Source organism: Achroia grisella, unplaced genomic scaffold (genome assembly GCF_030625045.1).
Source record: "Achroia grisella isolate CSIRO2021 unplaced genomic scaffold, CSIRO_AGI_Agris_v1 utg69856, whole genome shotgun sequence".
Taxonomy (NCBI): domain Eukaryota; kingdom Metazoa; phylum Arthropoda; class Insecta; order Lepidoptera; family Pyralidae; genus Achroia; species Achroia grisella.
This window is the reverse complement of record NW_026712998.1, coordinates 1-17,577: the sequence shown is the minus strand read 5'-3', so window position 1 is coordinate 17,577 and position 17,577 is coordinate 1. Positions and strand designations below refer to the sequence as shown.

Here is a 17,577-nt window from a genome sequence, read left to right as displayed (position 1 = left end):
AGTCATCTTAAAGTGATCTATTTATGCTTAATAAATACGTGTGTATAGGTACATATATTGCTATTAAAATGAAGCTCTATATGCGTTCTACAAAGATCTCTAAAGTGTCAGCAAACCTACACTTTATATACCTAGTTACTCCCTTTATTAACGAAGTTTCTCAATTATTGATCGCAGAGGACGGGTAATAATTAGTTCAGTGATTCCAGGTCACTGGTGATCAGACCCAATAGGTTTTCTTTAATAGTTTAAGACTTACTACTATACAACTACATTATGAAGTATAGACGTAATCTACCTGTTTAGTTACTCTTACCATAAATGGTACAACCATTAAAACAATACAATGAACCTATTAGATTATTAGCTGTGATCACGACTTCGTCAGCAAATAAATAAAAAATATTTATTCTAACCAAAAATGCGAAAGAAATAAGTTACAATATTAAATTCTCAGCTTCAATTTTTTTTCGATTTTCTGTACAAATATTTATTTCTATTTTTTTTACCCCCTTAAGTGTAACATTTTTACAAGTTTTGAATGTCATATTTATTTATATTGAATCAATAGCCTAAAAAATAAGTTTCAAGCTACTACCTTAAAAAAGATGATACTTCCATACAAACTTTTATCTACCTTTTCAACTTACAGCCCTTTTTTCGCATTAAAAATAGTCTAAGTCCTTTCTTAGTAGTTTAGGGTCTAAACTATCTAAGTACCAAATTTCATTTAAATCGGTTCAGTAGTTTTGTCGTGAAAGCGAGATAGACAAATAGAGTTACTTTCGCATTTATAATATTAGTAAGTCTTGTACTTACTAGGTAGGTATTCTAAGTCTAAAGAATATCTAAACAGATTATCATTAAATATGGGTACGAATATCCCTCTTAATCTAGCTCTAAAAAAACTATTCATATCAGGAATATATATAGGAAACTAAACTTAGACAACTAAATTTAACTTAGAAAACTAAGTTTGAAGCTTTGGTGAGGAATGGAACATACAGGTAAATACATACATACAGCTACTGAATTTAAATAAATTATTTTCGAAATACTGGTACAGTATACATAGGTACCTACTGTCGATGTTACATGAAATATTATTTATTAGCAATGTTTACCATATAGGCATGCAAATTATGTGAAAGTATTCGTTTTATTCGAATATTCTTTGACACTAAAATTACCAAATGACAGCAAATTTTTTAGTTTGCGTTTGAACAATTTAGGTACTTATGAGATCAGAGTTTTCTAATCTCTCTTGGAAGATTGTTGTACACTTTCATTGCCATACGTTATACATTTCTCTTATATATTTAAGGTATATAAGGGAAAGCGAATTAGTATCTAGTAATTACCACTAGCAATAGATATACAGTACTAAGTCAGCCGACCTCCACGCAGTCCCCTGTGTAAACCCTCATAGTTTATTTAAAAAATTACTTACTATACCACAGATGAGACAATATTACATATTTATACTATCGATTTGGTATAAGCAATTTCAAACTATTTTGGAAAAAATAAAATCAAAAATGTTTTAAATCTCTTTTTTCATTATTGTTCCAATCCGAACTGTATTTACATTTGACCAAATAATAGATGGATTAGTTGAGGTATCAACTAATCCATCTATTATTTAAGGAAATAAATAATAATTTGCAGAATTTTATTTAGAAATACTTCCTACCAAAAGAGAAGTATTAAGGTTATAATACTTTGTTGATCCTTTTTAAATAAGTATTTCATATGCAACAGTGCACAGTACAGTTCTGGCGGAGATATCGTTTATAATACTGCTAAAACTGAGAAACTCCTTTTCAGTCGTTTCAATATTAATAAACCCTTATCTAGATGCAATTCCGTATCGATTGGGTGGTGTATAGGCACCTACTGCTGGTAGACGAGATATGACTCATATAACAAATAATAAATAACTTAGATCTGCATAATGAGGATTCTAATATAGCGAAATAAAAATTCCTGGAATATTTTCTGCGTTCTCTACCCACATATAATGTAAACAAGGTTGTATAAAGAAATCGATTAGATGCGCGCGCCGCACCATCTTTGTCGTCTCGTAGATAACTACTAATTGTAACGCGAGATTGAACGTGTACGTATAAAATATCATCAGCTGGTCCCTAATTAACGAGGTATGGTCATTGTTTCATAGTATTAGATTTGCAATAAATAATAATAAGTGTAAATTACAAGACGTAAAATTACATATTTTGCTAGTTTGTTAATAAGTGTTTAAATATCAATGTATTCAATCTTTTGGTTCAATATTTGGATATATTTTCAAGTGTATGAACTTTGTATTGAATGTAAATATGTTTGATGACGGTGTAACATTAGTATATTAATATATCAAAATGGTTGGTATGATGATAGAGCCAAAATGTGTCGCCATTATAACTTATTGTAAAGCTATGAAATCTATTATAATTGTTAACTTGCTTATTATGATTACATACGAAAATATATTGCATAATAGTATATTTAAAGGGTGTACCAATCTAAAGTCAGTGATAGTAGTTATTACTGAAACTGGATATATTTCCTCAAGAAATAAGGTGTAAAATGGAAAAACCTTCATACTATAATAATCAATTATTAAAGTATCTATGTTTTACAATTTTCCACCAATTATTAATTTAATTAATTAAATATCTATTCAATTTAGTCTTTAATTATTAAGTTTTGAATTAGAACTTTATTTCTTGGCGAAAATTATTTAGTTTCATTAGTAGGTATTCTACCAGGTTTCGAATTTGGCATACTCTTTATAACTAAACCTGTACAATATAAACTGTTAGAGAATTAAGTGTGTAATTTAAATACATAATCATTTAAATTCTTTCTCGTATTGCAGTCATTATGCCTGGAGCCAGGCACAAAATACTCGGACACGTGTTGTCCGGGTTTTGCCACAAGATGAATCGTCGAAAACCAATTTACGGTGATACTATGGATACTCCACTAAACCGGTGTCTCACTACATTCGACATTACATTACTAGGTAATAGATTTTATTTAAATAGAAAACTTTTCACTCCTTGAAGATAAATTACCATTCGTAGAATGTTTACTTAATCAAATCAACACAAATCGAAACATCTTTATTTATATAGTCTATTACACTCTTAGGATATGATAAATCTACCATCACTTCGTAGTGCTTACAAGCTAAGGAGAACTCACAAAAAACTCAGCTCTTATTTTTTAAATGAGCTTGTACATAGTTACAAAATACAGATCCAATTTTAAATTCAAAATTAGGTAGAATAGATTGACCAACAGCAATGTTATTGCAACTTTGTCAAATGGAAATACCTACCGAATATGTAAAAAAATCTGAAGTTTGATTTGATACCTTATCACAGCGAATTGTCTGAATAAATTTTAATTAAATTGAACATGAAGATAGACTGTCATACGAAGAAGAAATAGGCTAGCAGTTATATAAAAAATAGCAGACGATGTCGCATGTAACATTTAGTTTATAATGAATTTTCAAGCGAAAAGGACAATGGATATAATACTATCTCAATTTATAATTGAATATTAAATATTTGAAATATAATATCAGTATATATTTTATATTTGTACTTGTATAGCTTCATCTCTCTTTATTGTAGGTGTTGGACACATGGTAGGCACCGGTATCTACGTGCTGACTGGAACAGTAGCTGGCCGCATAGGGGGGCCAGCGACGGCACTCAGCTTTTTACTTGCTGGTGTCACTTCTACATTGGCGGCTCTATGTTACGCAGAATTCGGCACTAGAATACCTAGAGCTGGCAGTGCCTACGCTTATACATATGTCAGTATTGGTGAATTTTGGGCTTTCATCATTGGATGGAATATTGTTTTGGAATATATAATAGGTAAGTTTAACGTCTATGATGTACTAAAGGTTTGCAAGGAAGGCGAGCCTGATATACTTAACTTTAGAATTTGACTGCCGTAGAACCCCGTTACAACCAAAGACGTTGAAGGGGTTACAATATCTGGATAGCCGTTCCTGTCATTAAAAATGCCATAACCGATTCATGGTTTTTTTCTTATTATTATTTAAAGTAATATCTGTCGTTTTATTTGTGGCGACATCCTTTTAACCTATGTCTTATTATTGGTATACTGTATCTATATGTATACCTAAATTTTTTGATCCGTCATATTTAACGCCATTATATCCGATTTCCCCTATACTTCAAAAACAATACGCAACTACCTATTATATAAATATGATGTCATCATTATTAGTAATTAATTTCTACTACCATTACACATATACTGTTACTTGACACTATGATTCCGATGATGACGCCTAGTCCTGTAAAAATCGACATTACAATGAATAACAAAAAGCTTTGAATCTTTGTGTTCTCTGAAAAAACCCCGTAGCAATCGGCATTAACGAACTGCCAGTATTACGAATATATCTTTTAGAATAGAATAGAAAATCATTTATTCAAATAAACATTGAAGCACTTTTGAATAGTCATTACATTTTTTTAATCTACCGTTCATTCGGAAAGCTGTCTCATCACAAGAAGAACGAACAAGAAACTTGCGTGTTGCTCTTTTAAATAATTTTATTATTACTTTACATTTTTAAGTTTAAGTGTGTGAATACCAACCACCAATTAGCACTAATTCAATTAAATACTCAAATAGAAAAAATATTGAATATATAACCAACTGGTTAAACAATTAATAAGAGGAAATCAGTCATAGTGATTAGAGCAGACCAGTCCCTACAAGCAGTTTAAGTTTCTATCTCTAGAGAAACTCTAAATGTAAAACACTGCTTTTTTATTTCAGGTGCGGCATCGGTTGCTAGAGCATGGTCTGTGTATTTAGATACGATGCTGGACGGTGCAATTAGCAACGCTACGATTTCTATTACAGGAGAATTACATGAAACATTATTCAGCACCTATCCAGACATTCTTGCATTTCTCATATGCATAGTAGCTTCTTTAATCCTTGCGGTTGGGGTGAAAACATCTGCTTACATCAACAACGGCCTAACGATTCTAAACTGTTTAGTTATATCTCTTGTTATATTCCTTGGGTTTTATTACGCTGATCTTGACAATTGGTCTGAAAAGAATGGTGGTCTTATGCCTTATGGATTCAGTGGGGTGTTAGCCGGGGCTGCAACTTGCTTTTACGCATTCGTCGGATTCGACAGTATTTCAGCATCAAGCGAGGAGGCCAAAGATCCGTCACGATCTATTCCCATCGCAACTTTGTTGTCTATAGCTTTTGTATCTTTTGGATACATTCTTGTCGCGATTGCTTTAACATTGATGGTACCGTACACTAGTATAAATCGTGAAGCGGCACTGCCGGCTGCTCTTGGTGCCGTGCATGCCGACTGGGCTAAATATGCAGTTGCAGTCGGTGCCGTATGTGGAATGACGACAACTTTACTGGGTTCCTTATTCTCTCTACCTCGTTGTTTATATGCTATGTCAGTAGACGGATTACTATTTGGTTTTCTAAGTGACGTTAATAATAAATCACAAATACCTATTTCGAATCTTATTATATCCGGATTATCATCTGCATTAATTGCTTTATTATTCGATTTAAACAAGTTAATTGAGTTTATGTCAATTGGAACACTGTTAGCCTACACAATTGTTAGTGCAGCAGTAATTATATTGAGATATCGGCCAATACCCTCTGTTGATGATAAAAGCTTCGGTGCTCCTCAATTAGAATCTCCTTGGGACCGAGAAGACAGCTCAGCAACTGGCACTCCAGTGACTGATGGAGGCTCTTCTTCTTCTGAGGTACTAAAAGAAAATTTATCTACATAATTATACTTACTGTACATAATTTGGTATAATATATCTGGAATACCAAATCAGGTGAAAGAATTTGCTACATTTTTTTCGAACCGAAATAGGGAAACTATGGGAAAAGCTTAGATAGGTTTGTCCTATATGTGTGTTATACGTGAGTAAAAACCATATCGAATGCAAAAAACAATTGTCCGACTTCGTTCTGTTTTGAGGAAGATTTCAAGTAACATACAGACAAATGAAGATGACTGAAACGATAACGTCTTTGGCCGTACATCCATATACATAGTATCTTTTCTTGTAATTATTTTTTATTTACGGTTCATGATGTTATTCTTTTCTTCTTCTAAATTTGTACCGGCGTCGTTTCAGATGTTTGAAGCTCTTACAGTCGGTCGACTGCGACCGCAGTACGCGTGGTTGGAGCCTCTGGTAGGAGGGAGAGCCCCAGGTGCCGCTGTGACTGGCTGCGTGTATACATTCACCGTAGCCGCTGCCGCACTTTGTGCCCATGAACACTTCTTGTCAGGACCGGCTGGTCTCTGGGCATTACTTCCAGATATCGTTCTCACTTCAATTATGCTTGCTTGTAAGTTTTTGAGTTAATAGTATTGATAAATTAAAGTGTATACTCGTATATATATTATAGCGACCGTAATTAGGAAGTAACGTAGGACTATTTCACTGTTTCAGGTTTGCTGATAATCAAGGCCCATCAGCAAAGCCCGACTCGTTTGCCGTTCCGAGTGCCCTGGGTGCCATTCATACCGGCCATCAGTGTAGTGATGAACCTAATGCTTATGATTAATCTTAAGGCACTCACATGGGCAAGATTCGCTATATGGATGACTTTTGGTAAGTTCTTGCTTTTGTTTGATTCTATCACACTATGAACACATTAAATAACAAGGAAATCCACATATCATCTATATATATCTGGCGAAAATTTAATGAACTACAGCAAATCAGAACATCTTTTTAGAATTATTTTCATATATCGATTTAAAAGATAAATAAGTATTAAATTAGGTTTACAATTAGTGGATATCGCGTAAACACTCATGTAGGTCATTTTTATTACTCTCGTGAACGGATGGGGATTGGACTATTTGCTTTAGAAATAGCATATGCTAGTGGGCACTCTATACTCCCAAATTTGAATTTAAAAATGAATCTGTACTATTGTAAACATGTACAACGTTTATTTGAAAAGAATACGAGCTCAGTTTGTTGTCAGTTCTCATCTCGAAATCATTCCGAACTTACGGTAGATTTAACATGTCATAAGATTCTGTAATAGACCTACATGAATAAAGATATTTTAATTAACAGACGAAAACAGCTTTACATTACATTACTTTATTTTCATTTGCAGGTCTACTTCTGTATTTCCTTTATGGGATACATCACAGTAAACTAGGCGAGGGAGTGGGACTGTTGTCGCGATCAGCTAGCGGCGGCGGTAACAGTGGTGGCTGGGGCGCTGTCGAGAAGACGAGTGCTCTAGCACGCCGTGTCGCGCGACTCGGTCGCGGCAGCAAGAGTGACGACCGGAAACCGATTATATGTGACGACGATAGCACCCGCCGGGAACCGTGATTCTAATTGCATAGAGGGTTTTATGTTGCATCTAACGATGAACCATTACAAGTTCACACTATAGTGGAGAAGATATATTTGTGTATATTCGCCCATGATTGCCTATTCAACAATGACTTGCAGTGAGAAGGTTTTTCGACACATCTTTTATTTCAAGATAATTTATAGATGTTATGATAATACACGCGATCGTACGTTGGTCCAACAAACATTGGCCGGTAATGTACACATTTATAAAACTACTAATTCATGTTAAACTGTATATGAATAATGAATCGGTTTATTATTTGTAATTACAAATAAAATAAATAGAGATGTACGGTGGCATTGATTTGAATACACGCTAAATTAATTAAAATGTACGTATACATTATATACAACGCCTGCCTTAATTGTGCCAATCATGAATATTCATGAGATAGGCTATCATGGGCGCTTAGGAGTCATCACACTTACAATACGTTTATCACTTTGATGTATCTAGATCTCACTTTTTCACAAAACCACAATTTCGGTTAATATATACGTCTATTTACTGTAAGCTCATATTTATCTGTGGAACTAGGGCTGGCTGTTCATTATCATTGTAATATAATTGGTAATTGGTTCGTTACTGTGTAAGCAGAGAGTACCGAGTGCCAAAGAACTCTATTCTTACTCTAGTTTTATAATTTCCATTGTTATAATTTTATATTTTTGTGGCTTTTTACATGATAGTCTGTAATCAATATAAGTAGGATTATTTTCCATTTTTTAAGTAACAGTCAGTTGGCCTGTCTTTCCAATTGAAACCAACTAACCTTTTCAGTAAAATTAAAAACTAGCGTACTATTATAAATTCTAGCGTACGTTTTGTATAATTGGACACGACTAAAAGTTTTTTATTTGACGATTTTAGTTGTATATAATAAGCTTATATACCTAATTTGCAATTAATACTATAATTAGCACTAGAGATATTAGAGTCATAATTAACGCGGAAAATAAAAATATAAAATTTATTTCCTAAGAGCACTCTGATGTTTAATAAATGTACAAATGAATTAGCGTGAATTCACAAAAATAGAAAGAGTATTTATCTATACACATAATAAAAATCTAATTAGTTGCTGTTTGTAGATGGAAGATATAAGAGAAAAACTATTATTGAGAGATTATATAAAAGTAATAGAAACAATTGCTTAGGATTTTTTGTCTGTGTCGTTAGTGTGCACAAATCTCATAAACGTAAGCCGATTTAAGGTGCAATTTCACTAATGTATTGTGTTAAGTTCCAATAAAAAATTTAGGTTCGTTTTAATTCAAACAGTTAATAAACACAAATGTATGAAATCTCGGGCTCAACTAGAAAATTATATAAATGATGTAGATTATTTATCACATACAATATATTTGTATCATAAAAAAAAGATATACTCATTTTTACAAAAATTAAAACTGACACCAACTCGTTTTAACTATAGAAACTGGAAAAGGCGTAAGTGTTAAAATTGTTTTATCTTCCATTGGATGCCTGTAACTTGGTAGTAAGCTCAAAATACAACTTGAATTTCGAGTAGTTAAATTGTAATTTGTAGTGTGTATATCAAAATCTAAAAAAGGTATTACCGATTTATTGATGAAAACAGCATTAGAATATTTTATAAAACTTATATGAAACCTTTAAGGAAACCCACTTTTTTGAAAACTCAAGTGGATACTCCTCTTGAGTATTCACTTTATTTGTCACCACCGCAATCACCGACCGCTATCCCCCTACACTGAACTAAATAGATATGTGAAAATATCTAATTTCATAAGTACCACAGTGCATGTTTGTGTAATGGTCAATTATATTAATACTTGTAAATTAATGTTTTTAAAGGAGATAACAACACATTTGTTTGTGTAGTCCAATATTTTAAATAAAAAATGCTTGTATTATTTAAAATAATTTAATCGTAACGTAATGCTATTTATTGTTTTTGACGGGTAATGCGACATGAAAACTTTAGATTGAAGCAATAAGGTAAATTCACGTAGGAATTATTTTATTCGCGAATTCTGCAAGTTACAACTAAATCTTAATGGTCTTAGAAATGTCTTAACAAGAGTACACTAAACAAAATTGGAGGTCTGGTCGGAGGAATGAGAATACGGTCATTTAGGTTTAAATCTAACTACATCAGTTATAAGGTCTTTCTTTGTTTGTCTTTTGTTGGGGGTTTGACTCTCTATTCTCCCAAGAAGCAAAAGCGCTAAAGCTCCAAAGCAACAATTCATTAAAAATGTAATTAAAACCAATATTTGGGATCGATAAAATATTGATTGTATATTTATAAAATATTATATAATACATAATTTAGATTTATGTCACAAGATATTATTATATTTATGTTAATAGCTTTAATGTTGAGCACAAACATATTATAGCTAGTTTGTTTTAACGTAACAGTTCATGTACACTGGTTCTTTTAAATTATTGTTCTTCCAATCAAATCTAATTTACAAATACTTCATTTAGATTTGTTTAATATTTTGGTTGTTTAAAATTGTTCAAATTATATAAACGGGATATTTACCATGATAATATTATATTATTTATACCTTCCGATATTTCAACGCCGTTAAGAATGTCCTGGTCATAGTCGACCACTCGTCCTGTGAGCAGTACATATCCCGTTTTTATAAAGTATTATAATGTTAATTACTTTTAATTATCCAAAATATATATTGGCAAATGTATTTGACAGGTCGTTAATGTTGGTAATTTATACATACACGAATGTTTATTTAAAAAATATAATTAGATTCGTGTACTAAGAGCAGGATTAAAATGTCTATAGAAAAATTCTAAGGCATTGTTGTGTATTTAATTATACATATATTTAAAATATTGATGTGTACATAAAGAAATTATTCTGACATTGTTGTCTTATTCCCTGCTTTTTGACAAATGTGTATAATTATAAATAAATTATATTACATAAAAACACAAATTTGTACTCCATAACATACGTAAAATATAATTCAGTCATAATAAACAACACAACATTGTAAACAATAAAATTATACGGATTACCTATACTAAATATTAATCAACAAAATCTCACAACACCACACATCTACTAAGACCATAGAAAAAAAGGAAACGTGTAGCAAAAAATATTCGATACAACTCCAGGTGATAGTATATTATACTACCTGAGATTTTATTGATACTGTATTATTCATATTATTAATATTATAAATGAGAAAGTGTTCTGTTTGTTACATTTTCATGACTAATGGTCAGTCATTAATGGATCTTAATAATATTTAAAAATAGATTATATAACCAGGACGGACATAAGACATTTTATATTAAAAAAAAAAACGGATAAAGTCACGGATGACGTATTTTTATAAATTTTATTGATATATACTGTGACGTCTTCTTTTTTTATAGTCTAAGAACACATAATATGACTGTATCTAATAAGACAAATCATCAAAAGTAGTCACACACTTATTTCTATTACTGTCTACACAATCAACTGAGAGAAAAACATGGAATGGTTCATAAGTTTATCAGAATTGTTTCATTTTATACATATTTACATAAATATACAAATGTATATAACTAAGTATACTGAATTATCTTGCGAAAATTAAACTATCTGCAAGGTTTCATTGACGCTGTATTTTTTATATTAGCATATTCCAATTTAAAAGTAATGTATACCTTTCAGTCTTATCTGTCGAACCTACTAATCTGCCAGGCGGTCGCCGGTAGTCGTTGTAGTCGGTTGATTGTTGGTCGTCCCCATTGTAACCACACGAAGCCAAGCACTAGACAAATCACAGTCTCTATGTAGAAACCATCTATTCTAATGTCGCACGAGCCGCCTTTTGATTTACAAAGCTGGAAGTGAAATGTAACTGACATAACATTTGAATATATACTTAATAATTTTTTACCCGGCAATGATTACATAAATACAATTAGTGTAGCGTAAGTGTGCTCTCAGGCGCACTAAACAAGACGGATGGTGAGGAATAACATTTAAAGCAAAAGTTACTAGATATCTTAGGGTATATTGATTGACTGACAAATACAAGTAATTGAAATTTAAAATAACAATTTTATTACAAAACTACTACTTTGAACAATACTATATGTATTATATATGATCACAATGTAGTATTAAAATATTGAAAGACTGGTTTCACTTTGATGCATGCCTGTGTCTTGGAATATAGGACTAAAATCTTTGGTCTAATATAGGCTTTCTTTATTCATAGTTGGCAAAAACATTTCAAAGGAGAATAATTTTATCTTAAGTAGATATGTCTGTACAAGAAACTTACCTCTGTTTCCAATTTCGTTGAACAAGTATTATCACTTAGTTCTGATAATGAACAGGACCTAAAAGTTAAGTGGTCTATGGCCCAAAGTGCAAGTGTGTTGGGCCAGTTGGTGCCAAGATTGGACACAGTGTTTAGTAAGGTCATGTAGGTCCCACCGACTGCCGGATCCGATACTTTTGCAAAAAATGCCATTACGGCCACAAACATACAATATAAACATGTCTGAAACAAAAATAATAACATCATTGAATTTTTTCTCAAAAGCAATTGGATAACATCATTACAAAACTATGAGAGATGGCAATTAAAAATTCAGTTCCTATCTACATATTTCATAGAAACTTTGAATTATTTATTGGTAAGTTATAATATCAAGTAAACCTTAGTTTTTCGAAACCAGGGATGTGTTTGAAATTGATTAACACTCATCTTCTTTCTATAATTACAGAAAATTTACTCATTTGTGTTTATAAAGTATTGGTTATGCATTTAGGTAGGTGTAGGTAGGTTTAAAGCTATAGTTATATAGTTCGAAGTTACAATGTCCTCCGATACAAGTTGCGACCAGTGTTTAATGTAAATTAAATTAATATTTTTATATGACTTGAGTCATTAAAGAAAACGTAAAATACCCGTATTAATACAGATATTTTACATTTTTCTTTAATATCGTAATAATGTTTGTCAATTAATTTATAAATTATAAAAAATGTGCTAACGATTCCATTTTCGTGAGGAAAATTAAAATGTAATCTTCCAATGTAGGTACTATATATTCCAAATTATACTTTTATATAAACTAACACAATCCTAGTTAGATAAAGTTAATGTGACTAACCTGATGGAAAACATATAACATCATCAAAATAAACAGATAGGAGTACGTAGGACCAGAATTTCCAAGTAGACTCGGCGTGATAGCGACTAGAGCCGCAGCCAGCGGCCCCACTAGCAACCGAAGAGGAAAGGCTCGGAGCCACAGGGACAGTGGGACCGGACCAGTGGTGTGTTTCGCAAGGATCTGAATTGAATAATGACAATATGTAATTATATATTTCAAAATACTACAAAGAATGTGTCACACATATGTACATAACAAGTGAAAAAACAAAATTGTTGTAATATTTATAATGATAGAATTGCATAGAAATGAGTATTGAAATGTTAGCAAATATAGATAATTTTATTAAAGATTCTTTCCATTATTATACTGCTATTCCAATGCTGAATGCTGTAATTACAGATTACTGGGATAATCATTTGAGTTTGTAATTACATTAAGTAAAATTAGAGAACATCAAAATTTAGAGACCAAATTCAGAATTTATAATAGAGAAATATATCTAATAAAATTTGTTAGATTGAAAATCGGAGCAGCATCTTGTAGTTACCCCGCAAAACGAAATACAATTATATTACGACTCGTGTCTGTGGTAATAGAATTATGACATCACCACGTTAGCCATTGGTAAAGTAATATAAGTATTTCACTACAAAATATAAGAGACGTGTCTCTATAATTATACTTTTACGAAGTTTTAAACAGGTAGCAAAAGAAGATATAGCTTTAATAATAATGAATTACATGTCTATGTACATACCACAGGCATTATAATTTGAACGGGAACTAAAGGTACTGCAAGTAAAGCCAAATCTTCACGTGGTACTCCAGCTTCAACCAACTTCAATCCGGAGACTGCATCACTAGCACAGAAACCAAGCTGTTAACGAAAAGAATAAACTTATTTATCATTTGTGTCAGATTTAAAGTAGAAATTGCTATAATAGCTTTATAAATTGTTAAAATATAAATTTACTTAAACTCAAACATCCCAAGTATATTTTCACAGGATATATAACTATGAGTGAATGTACTTTTCACTAAGCTCTACATCTAATTGTGACTGTTTTTTAAGATTATGCTCTGGACTCTTCTGTTCAATAAATAATTTAAAAAATATATATATATTTACCTTGGCTGTAAATAAAACCAAAGCCAATGTTCGGACAGCTGGCAATTTCACAATAGTATATAGTTGTTTGTAGGCATTGACTATATCACTAATGCCTTTTACTTCATTCTCTTTAGTATTGGCCATATCATTTGCTTCGTGTTTTAACAATGCAATGAATGTTGTTGTTATTATAAACATCCAGCCCCAAAAAAATAGAAAGCTAGACAGTGTGACAAGACCATGATCCAGTGGTTCTGCACGTAGATATTTATTGCAAAAGTATGGAGATTCGAGAGCTAAGAACAATACATAGCCAAGGAAGAAGCCAGCTGTCTGTCCAACTGTATTGCAAGTAGATGCATGTCCAACATTACATCTGAAATTGTTTATATATTAAAATTTTTACAAAATACAAACTTCTTTTTAACTAGTGGTGTATGGAACTCAAAATTATTTGAATAAATAGTGAATCTTTTAGAATTTTATACATTTCTGCAGTTTTGGAAATAGTGAAAATATAGTACAGAAGATTTACAGCTTTCATCCTAGTTTTTGGAAAGCAAATGTATGAGGAGCACCACAAACAACAGGTGGTCTATGCAGTTCATATATACAGGCGAGAGTTTCCACTTTCCATCAGATGAACCATCTAATTATTTGATATACTAGTTATATAAAAAAATCTGATTAAAACATATTTGTCATGATCATTATATGAAGATAAAGATAAGACACTTAATATCTATTGCCCTTGATACATATGAACATAAACTATGAACACTAAAAGTGTAACTAGGATAATAAAATGTTTAGCATGTTATTACTATTACATTTCTTTTCTTTAATATACTTAACTCCTATTTTACTTGTTTATATATATATATATATATATATTGTAATAATAATTAGTAGAAAATATACCTTTTAAGCATTGTAAGGGCCCAGCCATCAACAGCAATATCTTGAGTGGCAGCCAAAAAATTGAGAAATAAGAATGATATTGTAAGGATCATCATTGATGGTGCTTGACTTTCTGATCCCAACCAATCTGTTACACTCCCGGACATAATTATCATCACAATCCCAATTAAATACTGTACAGGAACAAGCCATGTTTTACGTCTACCGAATTTAGGCCAGAACAGGGCATCTACAATAGGTGCCCATAATAGTTTTACACTGAATGGCCAATTAACAAAGCTAAACTCTGCCTGAAAAAAAAAAAGAATTCCAATCATTGTTTCATATTTCTTAATTTAGAGAGTATTGTGGCAAGATACTGTACTGTAACTGTGAGAAAGTTCTTTTACCTTATTCCATTATTTCAAATGGATATATTGGTACACAGTATGATCAATTATTATCCATTTTGGTTGCACTAATATATTAGGTACTTATATTTAAATGTTAATTAAAAAATTTAAATGGTATTTGATAAATATTTTTTTTTATATATTTGTTTTCTTCTTTAAATATTAATTACAATAGGTTCAGTAATTATAACACAAATATATCTGTAATAAACAGTATTATTTCAAATTTAATGCCATAAAACAACTTTACCTGTTGAGTATATGTTATGCCTCTATTTTGTAGCAACATAGGCACAGCTCCAGCTAGACCCAAAGGAATGCCTTGGAGAGTATACAGAAATAATAAAACTGCAATATTTAATTCATCTCCTTTGATATTACTACTGCCAACTACGTTAACAGCGTCTCCAATTTCTAGTAATTCTTCTTTCTCGTCTGAACGTTTACGTTTGGAGACGGCCATAATAATTGCTTTCAACGCCTAAAATGTTAATGGATATTGAGAGATTATTGAAAGAAACACCTGCCAACCCAACAAATACACGTCAGTTATATTACCCGTTTACCTTAATTTTAATGGATTTATAAAAATTAGTATATATAGTATAATGAGATATTATTTAATTGATTTCTATTCATATGTTGTTTAAGAGATACTGACGTATTTTTCAGTTTTAGTAGTTGTAAAATACAAAATTACTAAAATACGTAAATATTTAAACAAAACTAAAGAAAGACAAGACAACATTGAAATCTGGCCATTCGCTTAGCTTTGATAACTTTGACATTTGAATGTTATTGCCATGTATGTGAACATCTGTTTGTATTGTCAACAACTTAATAATTTCATACCTAATTTATTAATATATTTGAAAAATATAATATTTTTGGACAATAAATATATTTTAGTTATTACTTTAAAAAATATAATATATTTTTTAAAGTTTTTAGTTTAAAAAAGTAAAGTAAGTAATAAATATTAATATATTTCATATATATACTTTTTTTTACATATTCGTCCATCTCCTTTTCAATGATGGAACAGGCAAATATATATATATATACACTAGCTGTCCCGGCAAACGTTGTTTTGCCTTAAAATAAAAAAAAAAAATTAGGGGTGGACTACCCCTAACATTTAGGGGGATGAAAAATAGATGTTGGCCTATTCTCAGACCTACTCAATACGCTCACAAAATTGTATGAGAATCGGTCAAGCCGTTACGGAGGAGTATGGGAACGAAAACTGTGACACGAAAATTTTGTATATAAGATAGATTCATTTTTTTCACTAGACCACGGAGGCTATTGATATGGAGAGAGACCGTAAAAATAAAGTCAGAAAGATCGAAACAGGCGAAAATGTCATTATGATAATAACGTATTTCGTATATATATGTAAATAAGAATACATTCTTGACTTAACTTAATTTTAACAGAATTAATCAATATTTGCACAAAAGTCTTGTATCCACTCTCTGGAATAAATAAAAAATTAAAGTTGCCATTGACGATAACAGTTGATAGTCTGTTTATTTATGAGATCTTTCATTTACGTTTTGAATCACATTGTTTTATTTTCATTTGTTATTATATATGCGTATTCATGTAATAAAAAAATAATGTATACATTAACAACTAATTAATAAATCGTACGAGTAAGTACGAAATTTAATAATTTCTATAATATTTCCTTACCTAAATAGATTATTCAAGTGTAAGCAAATGGAAATTAATCTGTTGTAAAAATGAGCCGCCAATGTTTCCTGAGATGTCTGCTAGATTTACATGCGCCCATAAACTTGTCTCATCAAGTTGAAACGGTTGTAGGCCGTAGCAAGATTACTAAAATAAAAGATCAGTCCTGTTCCCGTCAGCAACGTAAGTTCATAAATCATTGTGATAAGGTAATGTAAGACGGCTAAAATTATTACATTTAGTCCTAACATACCATGCCAACAATGTTACCTTCTGGTGCATTGGTTGCCTTACACCACCTTCTTTAAAAAAGCGCCAATAGAATTGCGTTGTGCGCCAAATGCGAAATGATGCCATAATTTCTTTGGACTGAATGTAATAATATGAGAGTAGTCTAAGATTATCACTCAAAATGTAATGTCTGATGGGTAGAAATGTCTTTTATTGTATATATATGTTAGCATATTGGGATATAAGTTGGTTCCTATAATATAGTAGAATAGCTGTATAAATATATTTAGTTTGCTATTCCAATATTGCATGACTATGGTCCATCCATTGCAGTTGGTCATCCTAGTGTTGTAGACTAAATTGAAAAATGAGCTCTTTTATCATATATTAATTACAATTAGAAAGTATCTTTTTTACAATGAAACATTTATTAATAATATTTCTTTATTACATTACAGTTAGTTTAAAAGCAGATTGTTATAATTGCTTAGTTGAAATCAAACAGTTGGGAGTCAATTCTTCAGGTTTGGACGGATTTGCTTTAAAAAGGAATGAGGTTTATAGAGTTGGCCATGGTTCTAGAATTGAAATTTTATTGAACAGTTATATTCATATTATTGAGTT

At 31.2% G+C, this 17,577-nt stretch overlaps 2 protein-coding genes across 2 annotated transcripts; one reads left to right on the top strand and one right to left on the bottom strand.

Moving 5' to 3' along the window:
- The first annotated feature begins 2,094 nt into the window (after positions 1–2,094).
- On the top strand, positions 2,095–7,890 carry LOC131850062 (cationic amino acid transporter 4-like). The gene is made up of 7 exons (XM_059200217.1): positions 2,095–2,159; positions 2,882–3,028; positions 3,648–3,896; positions 4,837–5,816; positions 6,201–6,417; positions 6,522–6,683; positions 7,204–7,890. Exons 2-7 carry the CDS (start codon positions 2,887–2,889, stop codon positions 7,425–7,427), a joined length of 1,974 nt encoding a protein of 657 aa, XP_059056200.1. The 5' UTR covers positions 2,095–2,159; positions 2,882–2,886; the 3' UTR covers positions 7,428–7,890.
- Positions 7,891–9,604: 1,714 nt separating this feature from the next.
- Positions 9,605–15,675, bottom strand: LOC131850059 (acetyl-coenzyme A transporter 1-like). The gene is made up of 8 exons (XM_059200214.1): positions 15,591–15,675; positions 15,275–15,505; positions 14,633–14,922; positions 13,730–14,087; positions 13,358–13,477; positions 12,595–12,777; positions 11,757–11,978; positions 9,605–11,310 (listed from the first exon to the last, which is right to left on the bottom strand). The coding sequence occupies exons 2-8, from the start codon at positions 15,485–15,487 to the stop codon at positions 11,140–11,142; spliced, it is 1,557 nt and encodes a 518-aa protein (XP_059056197.1). The 5' UTR covers positions 15,488–15,505; positions 15,591–15,675; the 3' UTR covers positions 9,605–11,139.
- Positions 15,676–17,577: the final 1,902 nt, after the last annotated feature.